Source organism: Zootoca vivipara, chromosome 6 (genome assembly GCF_965207765.1).
Source record: "Zootoca vivipara chromosome 6, rZooViv2.hap1.1, whole genome shotgun sequence".
NCBI classification, from domain to species: Eukaryota; Metazoa; Chordata; class Lepidosauria; order Squamata; family Lacertidae; genus Zootoca; species Zootoca vivipara.
This window is the reverse complement of record NC_142589.1, coordinates 26,805,438-26,830,095: the sequence shown is the minus strand read 5'-3', so window position 1 is coordinate 26,830,095 and position 24,658 is coordinate 26,805,438. Positions and strand designations below refer to the sequence as shown.

Below are 24,658 nucleotides of genomic sequence, written 5' to 3'. Positions count from 1 at the left end.
AGGAGGTTTCACAACTTAGGGGCCACTACAGAGAATGCCCTCTCCCATGACACCACCCTCAACCTTCTGAGGACATAGAACAACCAAGAGGGCCCTCTCTGCTGATCTTAACACCAAATGAGGTCTGTAGGGAAGGAGGCTATTCTTTCAGGTATTTGGGACTCAGGTCGCTCAATTTTAATCATGACAATTTTATGAATTCACTAAAGAACATCCTAGGGTGTTAGGATTGGAAGATTCTCTAGCTGTCCCTAGAGGGGACCTTAGTTTCATTCAGTTAGACTGAATCCTATACCCAGCCCTATACGTTGCTGTATCAAGGGAATGTACAATTCACTTATTCCAATGTTTGTTACTAAAATACTCATAGAAATTGTGTGTGTGTGTGTGTGTGTGTGTGTGCGTGCACACATGCAATTTTTCTCTTAAAGTGACTTTAAGGGAATTTTTTTAAAAAGTGTGGTTTATTATAATGTTGGGACGCGGGGGCGCTGTGGTCTAAACTACAGAGCCTAGGGCTTGCCGATCAGAAGGTTGGCAGTTCAAATCCCTGCAGTGGGGTGAGCTCCCGTTGCTCGGTCCCTGCTCCTGTCAACCTAGCAGTTCGAAAGCACATCAAAGTGCAAGTAGATAAATAGGTACTGCTCCGGCGGGAAGGTAAACGGTGTTTCCGTGCGCTGCTGTGGTTCGCCAGAAGCGGCATAGTCAAGCTGTACGCCGGCTCCCTTGGCCAGTATAACGAGATGAGCGCCGCAACCCCTTTACTTTTACCTATCATAATGTTTGCCTAGTCCTGGAAATGCATACAGTGGTGCCTCGACTTATGAATTTAATCCGTTCCGAAGGCACCTTCGTAAGTCGAAAAATTCATAAGTCGAAAAACGCCATTGGAAAAGCGATTTCCCATAGGAATGCATTGAAAATGAAAAAAATCGCAAGTCGAAGAAACCCTATCTAAAAATTCGTAAGTAAAAAAATCCCTATCTAAAACCACCACGGTTGTTTTTTTTAGATGTCGAGACATTCGTAAGCACGCGGCCATTACCCCCATTCGTAAGTCGAAAAATTTGGTTGTCGAGTCGTTCGTAAGTCAAGGTACCACTGTATTAGCAACCACAGGGAAAAGAGGGGTTTGTGGCATGGTGCAGTTCAATGCTGAAAGCACATCACCTCAGACAGGTTCTGCCTTGTTTTTCATTAAAAGTGAAAAGGAGGTGCATGCTTGTACCCGTTGTATTGCTAGAAACTCAAATGGCCATGACAATGTCATTTGGAACGCCATCAGTTCTGATTTCAAGACTGTTGGGATATGATTATATTGTCTGCTTGCTATGGAGACTGTTCCTGTGTAAAACACATTCATGTGTTACGATTCTGCAGCTATCCACACATGAGATCCCCTGCACAGCTATGAGAAATGATGTGGTTCTTAGAATGGGTATACAACACTTTGCTTTATTTAGCTGTCAATATAGTGACACAATATTTTTACGGCGGGTAGCGCTGTGGGTTAAACCACTGAGCCTAGGGCTTGCCGACCAGAAGGTTGGCAGTTCGAATCCCCGCAACGGGGTGAGCTCCCGTTGCTCGGTCCCATCTCCTGCCAACCTAGCAGTTCGAAAGCACATCAAAGTGCAAGTAGATAAATAGGTACCGCTACAGCGGGAAGGTAAACGGCGTTTCGATGTGCTGCTCTGGTTCGCCAGAAGCGGCTTTGTCATGCTGGCCACATGACCTGGAAGCTGTACGCCGGCTCCCTTGGCCAATTACGCAAGATGAGCGCCACAACCCCAGAGTCGGTCATGACTGGATCTAATGGTCAGGGGTCCCTTTACCTTTACCTTTTATATTTACATACCATCCTTCTCTCCCAACCATTTTACTCTGTGGGTTAGGATAGGCTGAGAGACTGTGGCTGGCCCAAGGTCACCCAGTGAGCTTCATGGCCATAGTCTGACACCCTAACCCTACACCACACTGGTTCATTTTGCTGCATGAGGCAAAAGAGAAGATGCCCCTCACTCCCTTTCCAGATAGACAGACAGATAGACAGACAGATCCCGCTTTTTTCCAATGAGTTTAAGGTGCTGTATATGGTTCTCGCCCTGCCTATTTTATCCTCAGAAGAATCCTATGGGACAGGTTAGCCTAAGAGACTGTGGCTGGCCCAGCATCACCCAGAGATCTTCAAGGCTGAATGGGGTTTTGAACCATTATCACCGAGATCTTACTCCCAACACTCAAGACAACATTGGCTGAACGTTATAAGAAGAAATAATAGTTCAGTTATGATCACTTTGTTGTCTGACTGAATGAAATAAAAATCCATTTTTGAACTGTTGGACAGAGATGCAATAAATGCAGCAAACATATATGGTGTGTGAGGCAGCCACAGTGTTAATCACATGGTGGACACCAAAATTACTCTGCAGCACACTATCCCTGAAACATAGGGAGGCACAGAAACTGTATACAACAATAGTATTGTGTTTAGAAATATTAAGCTTGTAGAGTAATAGAGAGGAAACAATAACTTGCAAAAGGTAAATTCTACGAAGTAAATCTTGTCAGGTAAATAGCCATTTTCAAATTACTTATACATTATTTATATTCACAACAAATCCTGGAAATACATTCCTTATCCTCCTGTGTTTTGTCACATTGCCTCAAAGGTGTTACTGTCCTGATTCTCCTTTTGGCTACCTTCTGAATATGTTGCCTTCCTAACCTTCCTGGACGTGGCCTGCCTGACCTTTGTTTTAGTTCCTCTCTCCTGTAGCTGACCTTGATGACTGTCCTTGTCGAGCTCAGGTCTTTTGGTTTGCTCTTCAATGTGTGACCTTCCTGACCTTGTAATGTTTAAAAATAAATAAAACCACCCAGTGTGTTTCTTGAAAGCTTAGTATACCCTTACGTTTGCTACTGGAACAACAACATCATACATGTGTGATGGCCCCAACCCTTTGGAATTCCCTCCTCTTGACAGGCATTAGACAGGCATCGTCTCTGTTGCCTTTTCAGCAGCTTCTGAAGACCTTCCTCTTCCACCAGGACTTCAAAAGAGAAACCTTTCCCAATCTGCACCAGAATTATTTTTATTATTCAATTTCCTTTTGTTTACTGCCCTGGACTCCTTTGCGAGGAAGGGAAGTACACCAATCAGTCAATCCCACAATAAGCAGAAGGGGATAATATAGTGAGTATCATATCACACATATTAGTGAAAAAAGTGTTACAAATTGTACCACTTTAGGGTCATTTAGGACACCCCAGTACATAACAGGGCTGGTTAAAATTTGAATCCAGAGTTTATGAGTCAATGAAGGAATAATTTAACTATGGATACTATTAAACTCAAATGACAACTCTTCATTCCAGTTACCTTCAGTGGAAAGGATGTTAAATATCTTCCCAACTTTCCCATTAAATTCTATGAGACTTTGTGGATGGCAATATGCCCCTGAATGCCAATTTCTGGGAATCACAAGTTGGGAGAGTTCTTCTGAGCTCGGGTCCAACTTCTGAGATACCTACAGGCATCCAGTTGTCCACTGTGAGAACAGCATGCTGGACTAGATGAGCCATTGGCCTGATTAAGCAGGATATTATTGTGTTCTTAGGTACTTAACATCCCCAACTTTAGCTGGAAAGTGTTCTATATTAAATAAAAGATCTGTTCTTTTCACCAGTTCTATAGGCTACCAGACGTCGGTACCAGAGGTCAGCAGCTGTTAGATAATACCAGAGGCCTGTAGGATCAACATCCTAGGTTTGGCACTGCACTTTGAGCTACTTTACACTTGAATCAATGCCAAGTTTCCCCCCGTATCACATTTTTCCAATCCTAATTTTGGTTCTCCACATTTTCACATCAGTTTAGATTTATTTTTTTTGAAAGAAAACTTAATGAAAATTCATCAGGATTTTAGTGCATTTCCCCCTAAAATACACATTTCTTTAAAAATGAATTTTGCCTTATAGACACATTTTTTGCACAGCTATTTCCAGAAATGTAATGCATTTTTCTCTCTATATATTTTTTACTAATACATGCATCATTATGCACATTTTACCCTAGTACATGCTTTTTTCTACACTTTTCTTGGCTGGAGAGTTATCTTGTGAAATTCAGAGAGTGCAAATTTATTGTATTGTTCCAGAAAATGTAAACTAGGTAGGTTCACCAGCAAATTGAATTTCTTTCTTGCTCACCCGCTTGTTCCCCTTGGTAGTCAGAGTTGGCTTTTGCCTTCAGATTGCCAGATCTGTCAAGGGTGGATGTAGAATAAGGTTCCATGGAAAGAGAAACACATGCCCTCTGCTATACACTCAGGTGCCTGGCTGAGCCAGCAACATGGATGAAGAACACAGTCCTTCGTACCTGTGTGTATCTGTCAATAAATATGTACTGGTGTGTGCGCGCCTGAGTGTGTGTGCATGTGCGCAGGCTGAGATAAAAGCTACTGTTTTAGTGGCTGGATTCACTAGAAGTATATGCAATTAGGCTGACTGACAAACATCAGCATACATTATTAGATTTAAAATTCACTCCTATAATTGCTGCAGGAAATTGACTGTATCTGCAAAGCAGTCCTTGTGATACTTTGAAAATAGCATGTTTTATGTTTTCATTTGTTGCTCATAAAATGGTGTAGATCTACTTGGGGTGGGGGTGGGGATCTAAATCCCAATGCTATCAAGGCCACTTATTTCCTCATCTTAATACCTATGTGCCCAAATTTGCAAAAAAATAAAATCTAATTCATTTGTTCCTGCCAACAGAGACAGCTGAATTCTTGCAAAATTCAAATTTCTAGTCAAATTATGTTGTTTAGCCTCTCCTGAATGATCTTCCTCCAGCTCTTGTTAAGTCTATTTAATTCCAATGAAAATGCTCCAAGACAGTGGAATCAAGTCAAGCATCAAAGCTGCCACCCATATTAGAACTAGGCCAAAATGTAGCTAAAAAGTTAGGTTTTCTTAGAATTTTCTTTTTTCCCCAAGCTCCCTTTGAGATGCGGAACAACTGCTGAAAATATTCAGCAGCATCGCCCCCAATTTTGCTATCGGTGAATATGGTCATGTTGTGGGTGCAATTGTGGATCCATCAAATACATTTTAATATTGTTGCAAGAAACATGGATTCCAGCCCTCCTCTTTTAGCCCATTGTTTCTTTCATTCTTTGTTGTAAACTAACAGTATAGCTAAGGAGAAACCTCCGCAGAAGACAATTTTCTGGGACTTTTCTTCCTCGCCCCCCCCCCCAAGTATTGGGGAATTTCTCCTAAATTCACTTACTGGAAATAGAGTGGAAAATTTGTGGCAGCTATTTTGACTCAGCCATATCATATCTTGATGAAGATGTGTTATCCCTATCTATCTATCCTATTTCTATTGTGTCATCTTGTGTATGCACTTACAAATTTGCTGTAGCTTCTTAAAGTGGGAAGTGTATCAGGCCTTATTTTAAGTAATTGTTCTTCTGCAACTCTGACCATCCTGTATGTGCCATTGCTCAGTTGGTGGTGAGAAGGCTAAATCCATATGGTAATTAACCAGATGCTTTTGAATTTTGGTGCTGGAGGAGACTCTTGAGAGTCCCATGGACTGCAAGAAGATCAAACCTATCCATTCTGAAGGAAATCAGCCCCGGGTGCTCACTGGAAGGACAGATCCTGAAGCTGAGGCTACAATACTTTGGCCACCTCATAAGAAGAGAAGACTCCCTGGAAAAGACCCTGATGTTGAGAAAGATTGAGGGCACTGGGAGAAGGGGACGACAGAGGACGAGATGGCTGGACAGTGTTCTTGAAGCTACCAACATGAGTCTGACCAAACTGCGGGAGGCAGTGGAAGACAGGAGTGCCTGGCGTGCTCTGGTCCATGGGGTCACGAAGAGTTGGACACGACTAAACGACAACAATTAACCAGAAATGAGACTTTGGGGTCTGGGGCATAGTTGGATGAACTATTTCCTTCACATAGCTACAATTCCCAGAGTTCCCTGGAAAGAGGGATTGATTGCTAAGCCACTCTGGGAACTGTAGCCCTGTGAGGGGAATAGGGGGGTCTCCTAACAACTTTCATTGCCCTCAACAAGCTACAGTAACCAGGATTCTTTAGGGGAAGGCATGACTGTTTAAGTGACATAACACTGCTTTAAATGTATAGTGCAGATAGGGCCCAAGGTTAGAACCAGCTGTTTGTTCGCAGAATAAATGCATGTTGTTAAGGTACTTGATGTGAATGGCATATTTCTCTCCCTTGTGAATCTCCCTTTTGTTTTTGTTTTGTTTTTGAGATTAATCAGCATCAGACATGCATCCCGGTAGTAGGACATCAAGGACTTAATTAAAGAGGGACTTCTGTAAGGCAACTCTTCCAAATTTGGTATCTGATCTAGCCTTGGCATCAAGAGAACAATGCTGGGTGAAAAATAAGAAGTAGTATTTATGAAGCTCCATGGTAGCCACTCTGCAAATGACAGTGATGTGAATATGTCACAGATAAGCTGCAGAAGCTGCTATAACCCTAGTGGTATGGGCTTTAAAGCCATCTGGTACCCAAACACCTGCTTTCAAATAACACTTCAGAGTACAAAAGATGATCCGTTTGGACAGCTTCTGCACTGAGAGAGATCCCCCCACTGGAATTTTCTCCAAATGAAATAAACAATCTGGATGAAGTACGGGAAGGACTAGCCTTATCTAGGCAATAATCAAGCTGCTTCTTCACATTCAACCTGTTGATCAAAATCATCCCAAGTGAATCTGGAATTTGGAAAAGGGAACCTGGCAAGACACCAAGCTGACTCTCATGGAAATTAGAAAGTTTCTTTCCAGAAGAACTTTGGTTGCAGCAGACAGCATTGCAACCCTTTATTTTATTTTTTTCCTTCCTGAATAAATGAGCATAGGGGGTTAATTAGGAGGCTTGAAGTTCACTTGCCACTTGTCAGGAAGCTGCATGAGTTTATTGACAACCAGACTTAAATTCCAAAGCACTGTTGCAGCAGCAGCCAAATCCTCTGTTCGGTGATTATAAATGGACATCCTCAGAAAGGTGATAGCTATTCAGTCACACTTTCCAAGAAAGCTAAATTGAGTCAGAATTAATTACGGTCATATGCCTTTTTATCTGACTCAATATCTTGAATAATAACTTTGACTTCCATAAAACTTCCGTTTAAAAAACTGCATCCATTCTCCCTAATGATTGGTAACAAAGGGCACCATTCAACTATGTTTTGCTGAGAGTACACCCGTTAAAATTAATAAACATTACTTAGGGGCATGCATTTCAATGCATCTACTTTCAGTAAAATGTAGTTGAACATCATCCAAAGTTCCATAAAGAAAGTTAAGAAGTTCACCAGGGATCCCCAAATCCCTATATTTGAAATATCTACAAGGCTTTTAGGGATGTGGGTGGCGCTGTGGGTTAAACCACAGAGCGGTTGGCAGTTCAAATCCCCATGACGGGGTGTCCATTGCTCGGTCCCAGCTCCTGCCAACCTAGCAGTTCGAAAGCACGTCAAAGTGCAAGTACTGATAAATAGGTACCGCTACAGCGGGAAGGTAAACGGTGTTTCCGTGTGCTGTTCTGGTTCGCTAGAAGTGGTTTTGTCATGCTGGCCACATGACCTGGAAGCTGTACGCCAGCTCCCTTGGCCAATAACACGAGATGAGCACCGCAACCCCAGAGCCGGTCACGACTGGACATAATGGTCAGGGGTCCCTTTACAAGGCTTTTACATTAGAAAACATAGCTATCTTACTAGGACTCAAGAACAATATTCCTGCATTTCTAACCTGCTCTTTATTTTGGGATATTCTGGAAATGCATAAAAATGAAGTGATGATATCATCATCATTATATAACAAATTTTTGTGGCTAGAATCATTCTCTGATAGGAAAGCAGAAACAACCAAACATGGTTTGTTTGTGTCATTAGAATTTGCTTGTGTCAACCCCTGACATCTTTTTTAAAATGCTACTGTCAGTTTGTAGAAACTGAGGACTGATTTTTAAATATTACAGCTCCCATTTGAAGGCTGCTGAAAAGTGCTTCTGCGTGGTAGTGCAGGAGACATAATATTTGAAAGCCACTTCTCTGAATGTGTTAAGTCAGGGTTTCAAAGTTTTAATCAGCTCTGAGTGCCATGGATCTTATGGACTCTATGGAAATGTGGAACGTGGGGTGAGGATGCGTTCTAGGAAATTTGAGGCAGGGTAGCAATAGAGGAGACATTTGATTCTGTCCCCATTTAAAGGCAGACCTGCCTAATTTGTACTATCAGAAAAAAATACAGGAACCGGAACACAGCCATCATTTCACAGTTGTGCTTCTCTGAATTTTGCAGTGCAGTTCTCCACCCAAGTAATCTGTACGAAAACACATAGACTAAAGTGTGCATATCCAAGTGAAAATGACATATACAAATGAATTATATTGGAGGGAAACTACTTTGCAAAAATGTGTGTGCTAGGCAAAATTGCATATCATCATCCGTGTAGGAGGAGGAATTCGTACGAAAGTGCTGATGAATTTTCATGAGAACTTTAAAAAACAAACCTCAAACTGATGTGCAAATGTGGAGAACCGAACTTAATATTGGAAAGATGAGAAATCAAAATGGACAGATTCACCATCTCTAGGCAGGTAAGGGTGGCTCAGGGGTCTTTTGTGTCAGGTGCAGAGTCTCCATACACTTCCCCCTTTTTCTCAGATGAATTTTATACAGGCTTTGCTTTCAGAGCAGTTGGTACATTGCAAAATGAAGTGCCAGTGAGTCCCAGAAAGAGAGAGAAGTCGTATTAGTTCTTGGACAAAGGTGTGTGTGTGTGTGTGTGTGTGTGTGTGTGTGTGTGTGTGTGTGTACGCGCGCAACAGCAGTAGATGTTGCAACAGTTTGCACATGTGGCACAGGGCGCCATCTAGAAAACTCTATTGGCACCTCATAGTTCAGAGAAAGTCCTGAAAGCAAGAGCCAGAATTTGTTAGCCTGTTTCCCTCTGAAGTCAGCCCAGTTTTTAAATCTGCAAATTACCGTATTTTTTCCATCTATAAGACGCCCTCATGTATAAGGACCCCCATTTTTAATGGGGACTCAATTTTAAATAATATGGGGAGGTGGCCCAAAGTTGTTGAGCTTCTCCCTCCACGCAGCTGCAGGCAGGAAACACTCCCTAGATCGTTTCCTGCGCACAGTGGCATGGGGGAATTTGTGCTACCGCCAGCCAGCCGGTTGTGAGAGCACAACTTCCCCTGATGCCGCTGTGCATGGGAAATGATCTAGGGAGTGTTTCCTGCGCACAGCGGCATCAGGGGAGGTTGCGCTCCCACCAACCGGCTGGCTGGCAGGTGTGCTACTTCTCTCCACACACCCCACCCTTGCCACTATCCATGTATTGGACGACCCCAGTTTTTTGACACAATTTTTGAGTCAAAAAACCTTGTCTAATACACGGAAAAATGGAGTGTTATAGGCAAAATCTATGCAAATTTTTGCCATGAGTCTATAGCCCAAGTTGTTTAAGTACTCAGAAATGGCCCAGGCATGTAATAGTCTGCACTTTCTCCCACTTTGTCTCAAGACCAGTACTCTTGTTTCCTTGGAATATATCAGCGGGGGGGGGGGAATCAATTAGACCTTACTCTAGGTTCTTTCCCACCATGCACAGTTAAGCCTATCAATGAGTGGTTAGAGGGCAGGGCAAGTTTGTTTTCTTTTTCTTTCTTTCCTTCCATTTATGTCTTGTTAAGCAAAGTATTGTTGATTGAAATTATTTATACAAAATGGTTGCCTTGTGTTAATTAATAAGACTTCATGCTTTTTGTACATTGCATATATTTCTTTCTTTAAATACAACTAAACCACTACCCAAAACTAGTACAATGTAATTGCTGATCATGTATCTCTTTGTTCTAGACACTTTTATAAAAGAGTATGTATTATGTATGATGTGACCTTCAAATGTCATGGATGTGTTGTGCAATAAACTGTCAATATTTGTGGTTATAAGGTACTAGATGACTTTTACAATAATTGGAACAGCTATATTAAAAGCTCCGATCACTCAGCTGGTTAAAGAGAAAGACACAGGCCAGTGTCCATGAGGGACTTTCCTTCTGCCAAACTGTTAAATGGATAGTATTGTAAGGTGTTTAAGGAGGCTTTTGTTTGTTTGCTTTAAAAAGAATTTCAGGAGGGCTAGGAACAATAATTTTCATTTCAGCAGGCACAATTTTCAGAACATGGTTTGTTCCTTAAGGGACTATGGTTGCGCCAACACCATGCATTTTCACACATATCAAGACCTCCCCCCCTTAAAAATAATAATCGTGGGAACTGTAGCTTCTTAAAGATGCTGGGAATTGTAGCTCTTTACCACTTAAAGAGCTACAGTTCCCAGTATTATTTAGGAGATGAAATGTGCTTTAAATGTATGGTGTATACACAGCCAAGCTTTGATTTTTACTTTTTTGAATAAAAAAGTTACAAATGATTTTTTTGCATTTTGCCGCACACCTTAAAACAAAGTGAATTGGAGAGTGGGAGAGGAAGGGTGGCATCTAGTTTCTGAATTATTATAATGTTTGTATTTTCACATACTTAAAAGAAATTGGGAGGAGCATGGGTTATCATTTGCCTTTACATCTTCCCTCCCCCCCCCCCTGCACAAACCTTCCCATGATGAACAGGAGCACAACTTCAAGTGAAGCCAGCTTACATTTTTCGTTTGGTGATACTTTCAGATCACTGTGCAGCAGAATCCAGTGTTTACAGTTCAGTCAGCTCCTGCCAACCTAGCAGTTCGAAAGCACGTCAAAATGCAAGTAGATAAATAGGAACCGCTACAGCGGGAAGGTAAACGGCATTTCTGTGTGCTGCTCTGGTTCGCCAGAAGTGGCTTTGTCATGCTGGCCACATGACCTGGAAGCTATACGCCGGCTCCCTCGGCCAATAATGCAAGATGAGCGCGCAACCCCAGAGTCGGTCACGACTGGACCTAATGGTCAGGGGTCCCTTTACCTTTACCAAAGGGGCAAAGGCCATCACCTGCAAGTTATGTTAAAGGTCATTTGTGTATTCCAGACTTTTGGGAGACTTAAATTTTGAAAAGTCGTCTGAAACTGCTTGGCAACTTGACCATGAAACAAGCCAACAGGTTACAATTTATAATACATGTTGTCCACTTTTACTCACTTTACCTCAATTCTGTCAGTTGCACAGTGACTCATAGGATCCGACTAGAAGATCGAAGCCCAGAATGTTGCTGTAGAAGCAGCAAGTAGCTGTTGGTACTGTTTAATCTACCTTACTACCAGATCAACTTGATGCATCGGGTCTTTTTAGCCACCCCACTCCTGGAGTTTGTTCAACACAAGAGGATATCTCTTGCAAATTTCATACAATCGGTACTATTCTGGGCCATTCATGCTACTTTCCAATTCTCAGTCTTTTGACTAAGATGTAGTACAGCACCTGAAATTTGCAAAGAAGTGCTTCAGATCTAGCAAATTGCCCAAGAGAATTATGAAAAAGACTTTTTAGGCCTTTTTGGCTGCTTTCCTCCACACATTTGTGTGGGTGGGTGGATAATTTTAGTGTGCTGTTCCCAATAGTCTTGTGTATATCGTTTCTACACTATTCCAGATCATGTGGAAGCCTGTGGGTGGACACAGAAGCTCCCAACAACAAAGGGCATGGCATCAGAGGCAGGGCCATGAGATGTGGTCCCACATCCCCATGCACACACTAGTTTGTGGATGAGACCTTTTGAATAGGACCCTGCTGAGTTACAGTTCTGTTGCTTTAAACTGCTTTCATTAAACAAAAATGTATTGGTGTCTGTCTGCGGATAGGAGGCTTTTTTCTTACTGATTTCTACCAGGTAGATAAGGTGGGCATCAGCTTGGAAATATATTTGCAAGGCCTGTTGCGTTAGAGTAGGGCCTTTATACATAAAGGCCAGCAGTGCAGTGAATTAGGAGGCATGAGGTATGAAAAACCCTGCCTCGTTGAGTATTTGCTATACCAGTAAATACATAACTGCATCCCTCATTCAGTAAGTCTTGCTTTCCCAGTTACGGATAAATTGTTTAGAATGTTTCCAACTTCCTTTTCCACATGCATGAGAAAACTCTTAGCTCACTTGCAGCCTGAGAGTATTGACTATGATTATTTGAGGCTTCTGTGTTGTTGCTGCTGCTCTGGGCTTTCCATGAGTGGTTTTTCTAAATAGAAAGTCCCACGCCTTCCCTTCCTTAAATCTGATGTGTTTTCAAAGCTAGTATATCTGACACACTCACTCAGAATGCACTTCTCTGAAAAGCAATGCAGTCTGGATCTTTTGTTTGCCTGTGGCATTCAAGTGACTAACAGGAAAATCTGAAGTCTATATTTTTCACTTACCAAAAGAGCATTTTCGTATAATCTTCATTTCTAATTACACAAACAGGACAGAGCTATTTTCTCCTCATTGGCAGGGCTCTGTTCCAAATCGACTCTAAAATAGCTCTTTGTTTCAACAAATTCTTTGCCGATCCATATTAATGCTCAACAGTGTAGCATGACCATACATGGTCACTTTAAAAAAGCACCCTAAATCCTTTGATAAAATAACAAAGGCAGCAAGTTGTTAAGAGGCCCAAAATGCTTGTGTCTTTTTCAGAATATTTAATATAAGGTCGCTTGTTAAGTACCAAAAGCATTAGTTATGAGCAAGTAACTCTGACTTTTAAAAAATGGAGGCGATGAAACATTTTCGATTTCAAACAGCAGCTAAAAGCACATTTTTTTGTTGTTCAATACATCCAACCAGTGTAATATGATTTTTCAAGGTTGTGTATTATCATTATAACGTTCTCATTCACTCTTGCTCCAGTGCACCCCCAACACTGGTGTTTGAAGCCATGTACACATGAGGTTAGCCACAATCCATAGATAGCCTGTAGTTTCTTGAGAAATACTGCTGCATGATGCGTTTCCCCTCAAAGCAGCTTCCATACAATCTGAAAATGTAAACTGTGAATAAGCTGAGGTGTGGACGTTTGAGACATTCATTGTGCATGCCCAGATGACAGCTTCATTGAGTAGGGTTTTTTTTGGGGGGGGGGTTGTAGGTCCAGACAATGCACATGAGTTGAAGACATGTCTGCTCCTTCTCTGGTGTTTACAGCAACATAAAAACACTACTTAAAGTACAGAGGGGGTGGGCAGAATGAGCTCATTGCATTATAAATTGCTAATTTGTACGTAATCTAATTTGTAATTTCTACACCGGTCTTGAAAGACCTACATTGGCTCCCAGTATGTTTACGAGCACAATTAAAAGTGTTGGTGCTGACCTTTAAAGCCCTAAACAGTCTCGGTCCTGTATACCTGAAGGAGCGACTCCACCCCCATTGTTCAGCCTGGACACTGAGGTCCAGTGCCAAGGGCCTTCTGGCAGTTCCCTCACTGCAAGAAGCGAAGTTACAGGGAACCAGACAGAGGGCCATCTCGATAGTGGCGCCCACCCTGTGGAATGCCCTCCCATTGGATGTCAAAGAAATAAACAACTATCTGACATTTAGAAGACATCTGAAGGCAGCCCTGTTTAGGGAAGTGTTTAATGACTGATGTTTTAATGTATTTTAATCTTTTGTTGGAAGCCGCCCAGAGTGGTTGCGGAAAGCCGGCCAGATGGGTGGGATATAAATAAAGTATTCTTATTCTTATTCTTAGTTAACTGATAGTGTACAATATCAAGTTGTGGCAGCCTATTTGTGCAACAGACATTCTGCCAACAGGAGCCCCATTCTTAGTGTAGCAGGATTCCTGAATCCAACAAGTGTCTTGTGTTTGCAAAAGATGTTGCACAATCCCTAGCACGACTGCTGACAGTTCATGCTTTCCTGCTTATGCAGCAACGTCAGGATTCAAGTATCTTGTGTTGGATCTCACCCAGTGTCTATCCCTTAGATATTCCACACTCAATGCCAGCTTCTATCAATTATCCCTTGAGAGTCCTCAAAATCTCAAATCCCACAAGTCTTTGACCCACAAACATAGTTTTTCTACTCTGTATGTTTGTGCATGAACATTCCTAGGCTGTTGCATCCATACTCCCATAGAGCCTGATGTACTCCTACTATCCTACAGCCTGCTCCTTATAATGCCCACTGTACAAATATTACTTGGCTCCTTATATTGCCCCAGCTGCCTGTAATCCAGATCTGTCACCGAGTCTTGTGATGAGGGAACAACCAAAATATCTTGAGCTATGGGAAATGCCAAAGAAGCGTAATGAGAGTCTTCTACCTCAATGCAGGGACATCCCCACACAATACCACATTAGGGGCCCAATTTAGTATAAATATGAATTCAGTTCAAGTATAGTACAGTCTAATCTGCTCAATTCTATTTGCTTCCTGTGTTCTGACTATAGTTGCAAGACCACTGAAGAATTTCGTTTGTTTGCTTTTGTGTGCTTCATTTACATTTTGAATGTGCAGCGCTTCCCCTTTATTCCTTACCTTGTTTGAGGGCAGGGAGTGTTTAATAAACTAATCAATAGTCTTTTCTCTAGTGCCCATTACATCAGACCTGCCCAACTGGTGATCAACCAAGCCAAATATGGCTCACCATTTCTGTGTGGTGAATGGACTTGGGGGGGGGGGGAGAAGAAGGGGCTGTTACCAAAACAGTTGTCTATATTCAGCTTCACTGTTTGCAGATCATGCTGGTCTACCCTATATGGGAAAAAAAACCTATGAAATAATGATTTAACATTTTAAAGAGTTGAGGTTTAGAAGATCAAATGAACATTTCAAATATCCCTGTCCTTCTGCACTGATGCAGCAGTAAGTTCTTTGGAAGCATTCAAGGAAGCTCCTGGAAGGAATGGAAAGGCCTTGAGACACCTCAGTTGCTAATCTAATACTAGTTGCTTTGTATGTTTTTGTTTGTATGATTGTCTGTTCATACTTTAAACATATTTCACAGAGGCTTTAAACACCCCTGTGCTGATACATGGATATTTACTGGGAATAGCTCACCCTGTTAGTAAGGGTATTTAAAATTGCTGCCTGAATTACTTAAATAAGAGTGCAATCCTATACCTGCTTATTCAGAAGTATGTCCCACTGTGTTCCTTGGGGGCTTACTTCCTTGTAGCTGTGTTTAGAATTGCAACACAAATCATCATCATCATCAACAACAACAACAACAATATCAACATCATTATCTTATTTGTATTGTATGCCACATTTCTGTACTTAGAACCATGCTCAAAGCAGCTTACAACATGAAATGATTTACATAATTACAAAAGTAGCCATAAACAATAAATGAAGCACATCATAAATAAATAGAATATTGGGAGTGAAAGTCCCGAGTTCTGTGGAAAGAGAATGATGAAAAGTTTCAAACCTGTAGTTTTCATTGACCATGTAGAGCTATTCATTCAGGTAGCTGCAACTTCCAGCAATTTAGAGAAGGGGGTGTATTTGTGTGTGTGTGTGTGTGTGTGAGAGAGAGAGAGAGAGAGAGAGAGAGAGAGAGAGAGAGAGGCCAAAAGAATGCCCTCAACACAGCTTTAAAACCTCATGAATGTGCTCTCTGTGGGAAGAAAAAGTCCTTATAGGTATGGCCCTACTGGAGGAGCTATCTACTGTATGTCTACTTAAATCTAAAGGACAACTCTTCAGACCACCCACACATTGCACTGCCTTGTTGTTTTCAGTTTGCTTTTTTGGAGGGATTAGTGATAAACTCCACAGCCTTCTAGCTTCACCAAAAGAAGAAGAAGAAGAGGGAGGGGGAGAAATCAGTTTTGCGTAAAGTGAAAATTAGTCTCTTAAATCTGCAAAGCGAGCTGTTTATCTTACAAATTTATTCTTTTTTTTATTGGGCCACACATACCCTAGATAGAAAGATAAAAGAGAAATGTCTAACAAGCTGTCATTAAGAATGACATCTAGCAAAACATAACTAGTACTTTTATTCTGTAAATTCATCATGAGTGAGTGCTTGTTAGCTTTAGCTATCTGTTGATATGGGGTGTCCGCCTTTTTTGCACACTGTTTATCACAACCTATATATATATATATATATATATATATATATAGAGAGAGAGAGAGAGAGAGAGAGAGAGAGAGAGAGAGAGAGAGAGAGAGAGAGAGAGAGAGAGCCTTCACACAGGCACATATATGCTTCCTATATCTCAGTTTTGCATCTCAGTTTAATTTTCTCTCTCTAGAATTCCATATGCAATACTGTGTAAATACTGTGACAATTAGAAGTCCTTGAGGAATTGAGAAATATAAAATAGCCTCTCTCCATGTCTGCTTGAAAGACCACATAGATTCTGCATTATGTTACTCTTAAATCCTGTGAATAATTAAAAATGTCTGTTGCTAGCTTTCTAACATATACTTTGTGTTATAACTGGCTAGCATTTCAAGCAGAACACTCAGAGAATCTTAATCAGCCATATATTTATTTTATTAACTTGTTCACTTTTATCTTAAAAAACAAACCTAAACTTATTCTTGTTCAGCTAAAGTTCATGACTATCTGTGATTCCTTCAGTAGGTGTTTTAATCACATGACATAACTGGAAAGACATTTGTTTCCATTTTAATTTGTTATTTAAGAAACCTATCCATTAAGTCCACATAAGTATGCCTTTAATGTATTTCTTGTTACTAATTCTCTCTCTGGTTCAAGCCAGAGGTTCCACTCCCCACCCCCACCCCCACCCCCTTCATGCCTTGACTCATTCCTGTCATTTGGTGTCACTCTAAATACATCTTCAATTAGGAATTCAGTTCACATTTAATGGGGAGCCCACCCAGTTCACACTCTCCGAAACAAAATGCGAAATGCAGTACAGCTGTCCTTCGAAATGTGCACTTCTCTGAATTTTGCAATGCAGTTCTCCACCAAAGTGATTTGTGCAAAAATGCATGGACTAGGGTCAAGTATGCATGTAAATCCACAGATTAGTGCAAACAGCATACACAAATGCTTTATTCGAGGGTAAGTTGTGTTGCAAATATGTGTATATATTAGGAGAGATTCACACTAAAATGCTGGTGAATTTTCACAAGGACTTCAGAAAGAATGCAAATAATTATAGCAACCATTCTTCTCCTGGTGCTGTACTGAGGACCCAGAAAGGCAGAGCTGGGAGAGAACAAGTCCTCCCAGCTCTCTTGACCCAGGTCTCAGGAATGCAAAGCAAGTTGGCCTCATCACCTATGATTAAATCATAGATAATCTTTTATTTTGACTCAACCTGGAATTTAGGAACAGACCTGTGGACAAACTGGTTAAGCCTACAAGGAACCTTTCAGAAAACAAAACCCAGAAGAGTGAAAAGGCACATAATGTCTAACTGCTCTTCTCTTCAACCTACCTAAAAAAACAAAAACACCTTCCTCATCCCACCTCTTCCTGGGTAATAGGGACTCTCCACTCTCTTCTAGGCTATTTGATGAATTTCCTATTCCTAACATTGCCAATGAAAAGCAATGCAATAGAAAGCCTTCACAGTCCCAGCTGAAAACAAACACAAAAGAAAACTTTGCATATCCACAACTGAAATATATATAAAAAACCCACCTGCAGCCAAAGCACACTGCTCTCACCCCCTTCTCTTCTTCAGGGCCTGTCACATATTCCTGAACACAGAGGTGAGAAAATCACCACCAGCACACCAGCGTTTTCAGAAGAAAAGACACTTCTTAGCGTTCTCCTATCCCATTTTCAAAATGAGATGAATTAATTCAGACACAGCTGAAAATTCAGTGGAAAGAAGAGGGAAAGGGCCCCCAACCCTGTGTGGGGTATCTATCTCTGGAGGCTAGGGGGGGGAATCCATTTGGGATATTCCCATTGCCACAGTGAGGTTTTTATTCAGGCTTAAGTGTCCAGGTAAATTGCCATGGACATTCTCTGGGTTTATGAAGACAACTCCCGTCATAGAAGGTGAGCTGGATCATTGATCCAACCAACTCCGTATTGTCTACTCTATGGATGAGTAACTATGGTTGTCCTGATGTTGTTGGATGCCAACTCCCCTTAGCTCAGACAATGGTCAGGAATGATGGGAGTTGTAGTCCCAAAGGCTAACCACCACTGGTCTACACAGACTAGCAGCCAGCTTCCAAGTTTTGAGGCCAGAATCTTTACCAACCCTACCATGGAGATCATGGTGGTTCAGCCAAGGACTTCTGCATGCACGTGGCTTGGCCACTGAGCTGTATTCAATAGTCTGCAATATGACCTGGTTTTGGTTTCCTTTTCATGCTCCTTTCAGCCTCAGCCAGTCTCAGGCCTTGATCATTTAATTTTCTGAAGTCTTATGATGGCGGACCAGGACCTGGGAGACCTGGGTTCAAACCCCTACTCAGCCATAAAGCTCATTGAATGACCTTGGGCCAGTCACTGCCTCTCAGTCTTACCTACTTCACAAGGTTGTTTGGGGGAATTAAATGAGATGGGTGGAGCCATGTACACAACATTTAGCTCCTTAGAGGAAAAGGTGGCATATAAATGCAATAAATAAATCATTGGGAAATCAACTGCTTTGTACTGGACAAAATTCTCACCTTCGCATCATCTGTCCCCACCTGTGTGATATAATAGTGACAGCATTCTCATAGAGAGCTATAACTTGCTATGGTTTGTGGGCAGCCACAAGTGTAATTTCAAACAATTAGAACAAACATTGGGTGCAATTATTTCTTGAGTACCTTTAAGTCTCCTTGATTTCACCGTGAGAGATTTACGCTTGTGCTTACTCTCTTTTTTAAAAAAAACCCACAATCCTTTTTAATGAATTGCGAATGTAGAATTCCTCCATCTCCTTGACATTATATCTATTATCATTAGTAGTAGTAATAATTATAATAGTCTTCTCAGCACTGAAAACTTTCAACAGGGACTTCTATTTTGTTCTGTATATCTTTGCATATTGATTAACAATGAACCAAATTCAATGCAGGAAAAAAATCTTTAAAAAACAAAACTTTTTTTAGGATGAGAAAGTACTTAATAGGAATGAAGCAAAAGAAGAAATCAAACCAGCTGCTGACACAGCTGTTTCTTTTCTTGTCTAATTCAGTTCAGTATAAAGGTACCATATGCTGCTTAAAACGACGATGGGGAAGATGAAATAATTTAAGAGAATAACAAGAAAATACATGAATTGTCAGCATTCTGTCAGATTTAAAGAATGAAACAGACAGGTGTAGTATTGACATGTTTAGCTTTGTGTTGTGTTAGCAGTTTGAGTGAGAACAACTCCTTGACATGTGCTGAAATGATGTGAGAACGCTCTCTATATTTCAGATATCGGCGACGAAGCTGGGAGATCTGCTGGAGTCCAGCAACCGGCTTTGCTGAGAGACAGGAGCCTCGGGTCTGCTATGAAGGACTGCCCTTACTGTGGGAAAACTTTCAGGACATCGCACCACTTAAAAGTTCACTTGAGGATACATACAGGTGAGATCTCCCTGTAGCATAGTGGGTGTTTTATAGGGGAGAAACTAATGCACATATGGTGTTGTATTGATGTGTGGTTGCTATGAAACTGAACTGTGAACCGAGAAATCCCCAGTTCAGTTCTCACCTGCCATGTATTCAGTACAAGCAAGAACCCAGAATTTCACCAACACCCCTGGCATTCTGGGAGTGACAGCATGGATCTACCTTTGGATTGTTAGGATTGTCAAAATAATGGTGTGAAGCACTCTGCATTTCTCAAAGAGTGCTGAGCCAAATCGTCAGGAGATTAGATTTTCACCCTGAGCTTCCCGTGCTCAGAAAAGGATAGTCTTGTGTTGAACAGTTAACAATATCAAATGGGTTTCTTTGTACATTTCCTGGGCCCTAATCAGAGCACAGACTTGTGCAAAGGTGCCCAAAGGCTGTTTTTTACAAAATAGTTTTTGCTCCAGGAAACTCTGTAGCCGTGAGCTATCCCACAGGGCACAGCTCAGGGAAGCTCCTAGCGAATTAGCTCAGAGACTGCACAGTTCCCTGGAGTCTCCAAGCCAGCTTTTCACACACTTCCTTCCAGTGTCAAAGACTTGGATGGGAAAATGGGCAAATTTTCGTAATGTATTACTGCAACATTAATGAAAGCAAGAATGAAATTTAAAAGGTGGTTTTGTCTCAGCTCTAGAAATGCTATACAAATGCTATACAGTGTTTTACCATGAATAAAGAACGCCTAGTTTGGGCTTTCTTAATAAAAACAAAAACCATATTTATTTCATTTATAAAACTTCTATACTGCTATTCTGTTTGGAAAATATACAGAGCAGTGTGCAATAATAGCAAAAATGTTTACATTTGAGAACACACACATGCAAGGCATTAAATGTGTAAGGCAAAAATACTCAAGGCAAGAAAAATTACCAAGGAATAGCTCCGAGGCATTCAAAGCTGCTGGTTGCCTATTCCCAAAGAAAAGTAGTCTGCTGCACTTTGCCATGTTTTCCACAATTTTCAGAGTTCCTTGTCTGGGTATGATGTGCAGTCATCCAGAGCCATCTTAGGGCACCTGTTTCCTAGGTCAAAAAGAAGTGCTTTTAATATGATGATTTCAGGTCTGACTCAGCCCTAACTTTATGGGTGTCAGAATTACATATCCCAGTTCCATAGTGCTCCAGTGTTATTAGTTAATAAGCACCCAGGAAACACAAGGAAACACATAACAAACTGCCAAGAAGATTATTTGTTACATTTGTCAGTGACTTTATACAAGGAAAAATTCTCAAAGCCATTTGATAAGTTAAAACACAACAGATAAAAGCAATTTAAAACCAGAAAAATATATAGCATGTAACAAAATGAACCATAAAAAATACACAGAACTCTCCTCTAGTAACTCTCCTCCTTGCCTATTAATAAGGCAAACATGGAAAGGCGATTCCACAGACTTGATGGTGGGGGAACCATTGAAAATGTGTAGCCACTCTCCGCACATAGCTGTCAAGTTTTCCCTTTTCTCGCGAGGAAGCCTATTCAGTATAAGGGAATTTCCCTTAAAAAGGGGGGGAGAACTTGACAGCTATGCCTCCGCATCTCAATCTGAATACATGGAGAAGGACCTCTGATAAGGATTGCAGGGCCCAGGCTGGTCCAGATGAGTAAAATCTGTCCTTGAGGTATTGCAGTCCTGAGCATTATAGGGTTTTAAAGGTCAAAATTATCCCCAAAAACTTGTCCCTGGAAACTTTCTCTCCTTCGCATGTCTCAGGATGCTGAGAAAAAGCTAATGGTAGAAATTGAGACATGATTTCTTTTTTCCAGTGGTTCATTGCACCACACAGTGACACAGTTACTTCCTACAGCACTGTCACATCAGCACAAAAAGTGGTGGGGTCTGCGTAGGAAGTAAGCATGTCTAACTACATGGGTTTTTTTTCATGTAGGAAACCATGACTGCAGCAGCTTCCATGCTATGAGTATTAAATAAGGCCTCCGTGTTGATACTTTGGAAAAGCTTGCATAGCAAGAAAGCCAGAAATGATTTATTTAAATTCTCAAAGTACTGCCCACCTCTGTAGCTTCTCTAAAAATGTAACAAAATTGTAGACAGCTTGGCTTTGGAGGAAGTATGGCGATGAGCTGAAACATATAATGCAGAATAAACCCCAAAGCGTTTATTAGAGATACACTAGTATAGTTGAAAAATACATGTGTGAAATACATGGAAGTCGTGTGTTTAGGTGTATGAGTTATTTGACGTGATATAGATGTCTGAGGTCAGAACGTGAAATTGATTGGCAGTTGATGCAGAGCAGCCAGTGATGCTGAAGGCTTGCAAGCTGTTAAACAATAAATCTTAATCAGAAAGGACAGAATAAATGTTTAATCCAAGATTCATGGATGGAAATTACTTCCACAAAAGGGCCGATGGCTGCTTATTTAGCCTTTGACGCTGATTAGGCAAATTCATGGTGGATGGGTCTCTGAACTTTTAGCTCTTAAGTTAAATAGAACATCTAGGTGCCCTGATTGCAAACTTCTAGGGTCATCTTGTTGGGCAATGTGTGAAAGAGGATGATGGACCTTTGGCCAGATATGGACCTTTGGTCTGATCCAGCAGGGATCTTATGAACTTTTTTATTGTCTTCTCATTCCTCCCTAAATAAACTCCTGCTTTTGATGTGTGTATGTATGGAAATCCATGGAAGGTGAGAGCTTCAGAGCCATAAACCTGGTGTGATCTCTAAGCAAGATTTCTTAGAGACTTAAAAAATTCAGAATGCCTTTGTTTTGTGGTCGGCTACAACACCATTTTGCATTTGCATACCAAGAGGTCAATGGAAGTGTTACTGAACTCAGTAAGGCCTATGCCCAAGTCTTACAGGATTGCATTGTAAGTCCCTTCAATTAAAATCAATTGAACTTTTAAGAGTAATTAATTTTAGAAGGGCCATGTTCTCTCTGTACTTGTGCTAATGGAAAATCATGAATATCCATCAAGCAATTAATTACCTGAAAAAGTAATCCAAAGATTCACTTAAAACTCAGTTAATACAATATATAAATATTTGATAATACTTTAATACTTAGGTCTAAAACAAGTGTTACTGGGGGTGGTGGGTTGGAGGGGAAAACCCTACATTTATTTATTCTTTGCATATATCTATACTCTTATTAGGTGGTCACTTTTTTTGTTTAATACACATCACTGATTGTTATTTCAGAACCTGTCCCTTTCAATTTATGGGAAATAAACATGTTTTATTATCTATAAAAATAATGCCCTAAAATTTACTAAGAAAATTATCCTGGGAAGAAAACCTGCTATTAAAAATAAGACAGTGAATTCACAGAGGCATTATACAGTCTATGCAAACAACATTTGCAAAGTATTTTAAAAGAACAACAATATTAAAATAGATAAAGATCAATTTCCATTAAGTAAAGAACAAAGTATTATAAAATAATAACAATAATATGTTGAAATGGAATGCAAGTCTTGCATGTTATAAATTTCCATGATAAACAATGTAATATCACCAATTACAAGGGTTATTAGAATTTAAAAAAACAACTTCTTATGTTCTTTGATAGAATTGGTACCAGTTCTTAAACAAATGCCATATCGGTTAGGTTAGTTATTCTGGGTAAGAGTTTCTCAATTTTTTTGCAGTGCTTTAACTTCATTAAAAGTCTGCCGTGATTAAAACCAACATTTTGCTGTGTTTGGACACTGCATTAACTCAGCTGTTATTGGATTTCTCAGCACCTGATGGTTAGAAAACAATTCGGCACTAATCAGTTTCCCAAGAATACCTGAGTGTTTGCAGGCCCATGACTTGAATGACTCCATCCTTATCCCAAATTCATAGGTAAGGCTGAAATATTCAACACTGGTCAGCAGCAGAAAGGACAGGTCCTCCATAAACCCTGCAGAAAAACTTCTGCATTTAGATAACTCAGCCTGCTCCTTTGTGCCTTAAGTAGCAATTCATGGCTCTTACTACTGGAGAGGTCTCCCTCTTCTGCCTGAGGACAAAGTGCCTTCAAAACAGCAGTGTAGTAGTTATTTTAAGCAGTGATACCCTGCGAGCCCTTCATTGCGCGGCCAGGCAGAGTCCCCCAAAGCCCCCAGGCAGCCCCTGAGCAGAATACTGACACAAGACCATGTTCAATGGGATTAAAATTGGCCACAACTTTATTAAAATTCAGATGTAGGGAGACCTTGGCTCAAGCATTGGGCGTATATCCTTCCCAGCCCCCAGCCGGGGATCTGGGTAATTTTAGGGTTATCCAGCATGTGTGGGGGTTGGGCTAGCTCTGGAGAACATATGTTCAAGCAGATAGCCCTTCCCCCCCTCGATCGCAGCCGCTGGAGGGGGAGGGCAATGACAGCCTATTGTGTATGGTCAATGCCTCCCCCCAGCCCCATTTACAGGAACCCTGTTATTGCCACCGCAATGGGGGCGGGGGGTCACCGCCCCCACGTCCCCCCATTTATGTAGATGACTAAAGGATTCCGCCCAAGGCCTGCACCCACCAAAGTTGTGATGAATTGCTATGGGAAAGGTGAAACCTGCCAATGCAGGGAAATTCCTTGCCGGCTCTTCAACAGCAGCCTTGTCGTAGCAGCGCCTGCATGCGTGTGCGCCTGTGGAAGAAAATAACCTGTAATGCAATCATTAATTCTTGGGAGTGGAGGGTGGGAAAGCTCTGGAGCCATTGACTGGTTCTCGGGAATGACTCTGCTCCAGCCGTGTGCACAGTAAGGTTACCTCCTCCTACCTGGCCAATCCAGTCCTAGGAGCTTTCACAACAGGTAGAATACCTGTTGGTAGAATACCAGGTAGAACAGTTATGAATACCAGTCCTAGGAGCTTTCACAACAGGTAGAGTAGCCTGCATAATGCAAAGAAACAGCCTATCCCCCCGGCAACGCCTCCCCCGAGCTGGATTGGCAGGTAACTGCGTGGGTGGAGTCCACCAGTATCCAGCCCAGGATGACAGCGCCGGCCTCCGAACTTCCAGGGCTGCCTCAGGGATCCCAGGGGGCTGCGCACGACCGTGCAAAATGTGCCTCCCCTCTTATGTGGGGAACGGTCATTCTTGCATGCTAGGAGCTCTTTTCATCACAGGATTCCCTCTGTGTGACATTTCTATGCAG

The 24,658-nt window shown here is 41.4% G+C and overlaps 1 protein-coding gene across 2 annotated transcripts in view; it reads left to right on the top strand.

The window, feature by feature from the left end:
• Nucleotides 1–24,658, top strand: part of ZNF536 (zinc finger protein 536) — a 334,106-nt gene that overhangs the window by 132,139 nt on the left and 177,309 nt on the right. For both annotated transcript variants that reach the window (XM_088671843.1, XM_035119162.3), the window contains one exon: nt 19,348–19,500. In XM_088671843.1, the coding sequence (XP_088527969.1) occupies nt 19,348–19,500 (153 nt within the window). The remainder of the gene's footprint in view (nt 1–19,347; nt 19,501–24,658) is intronic.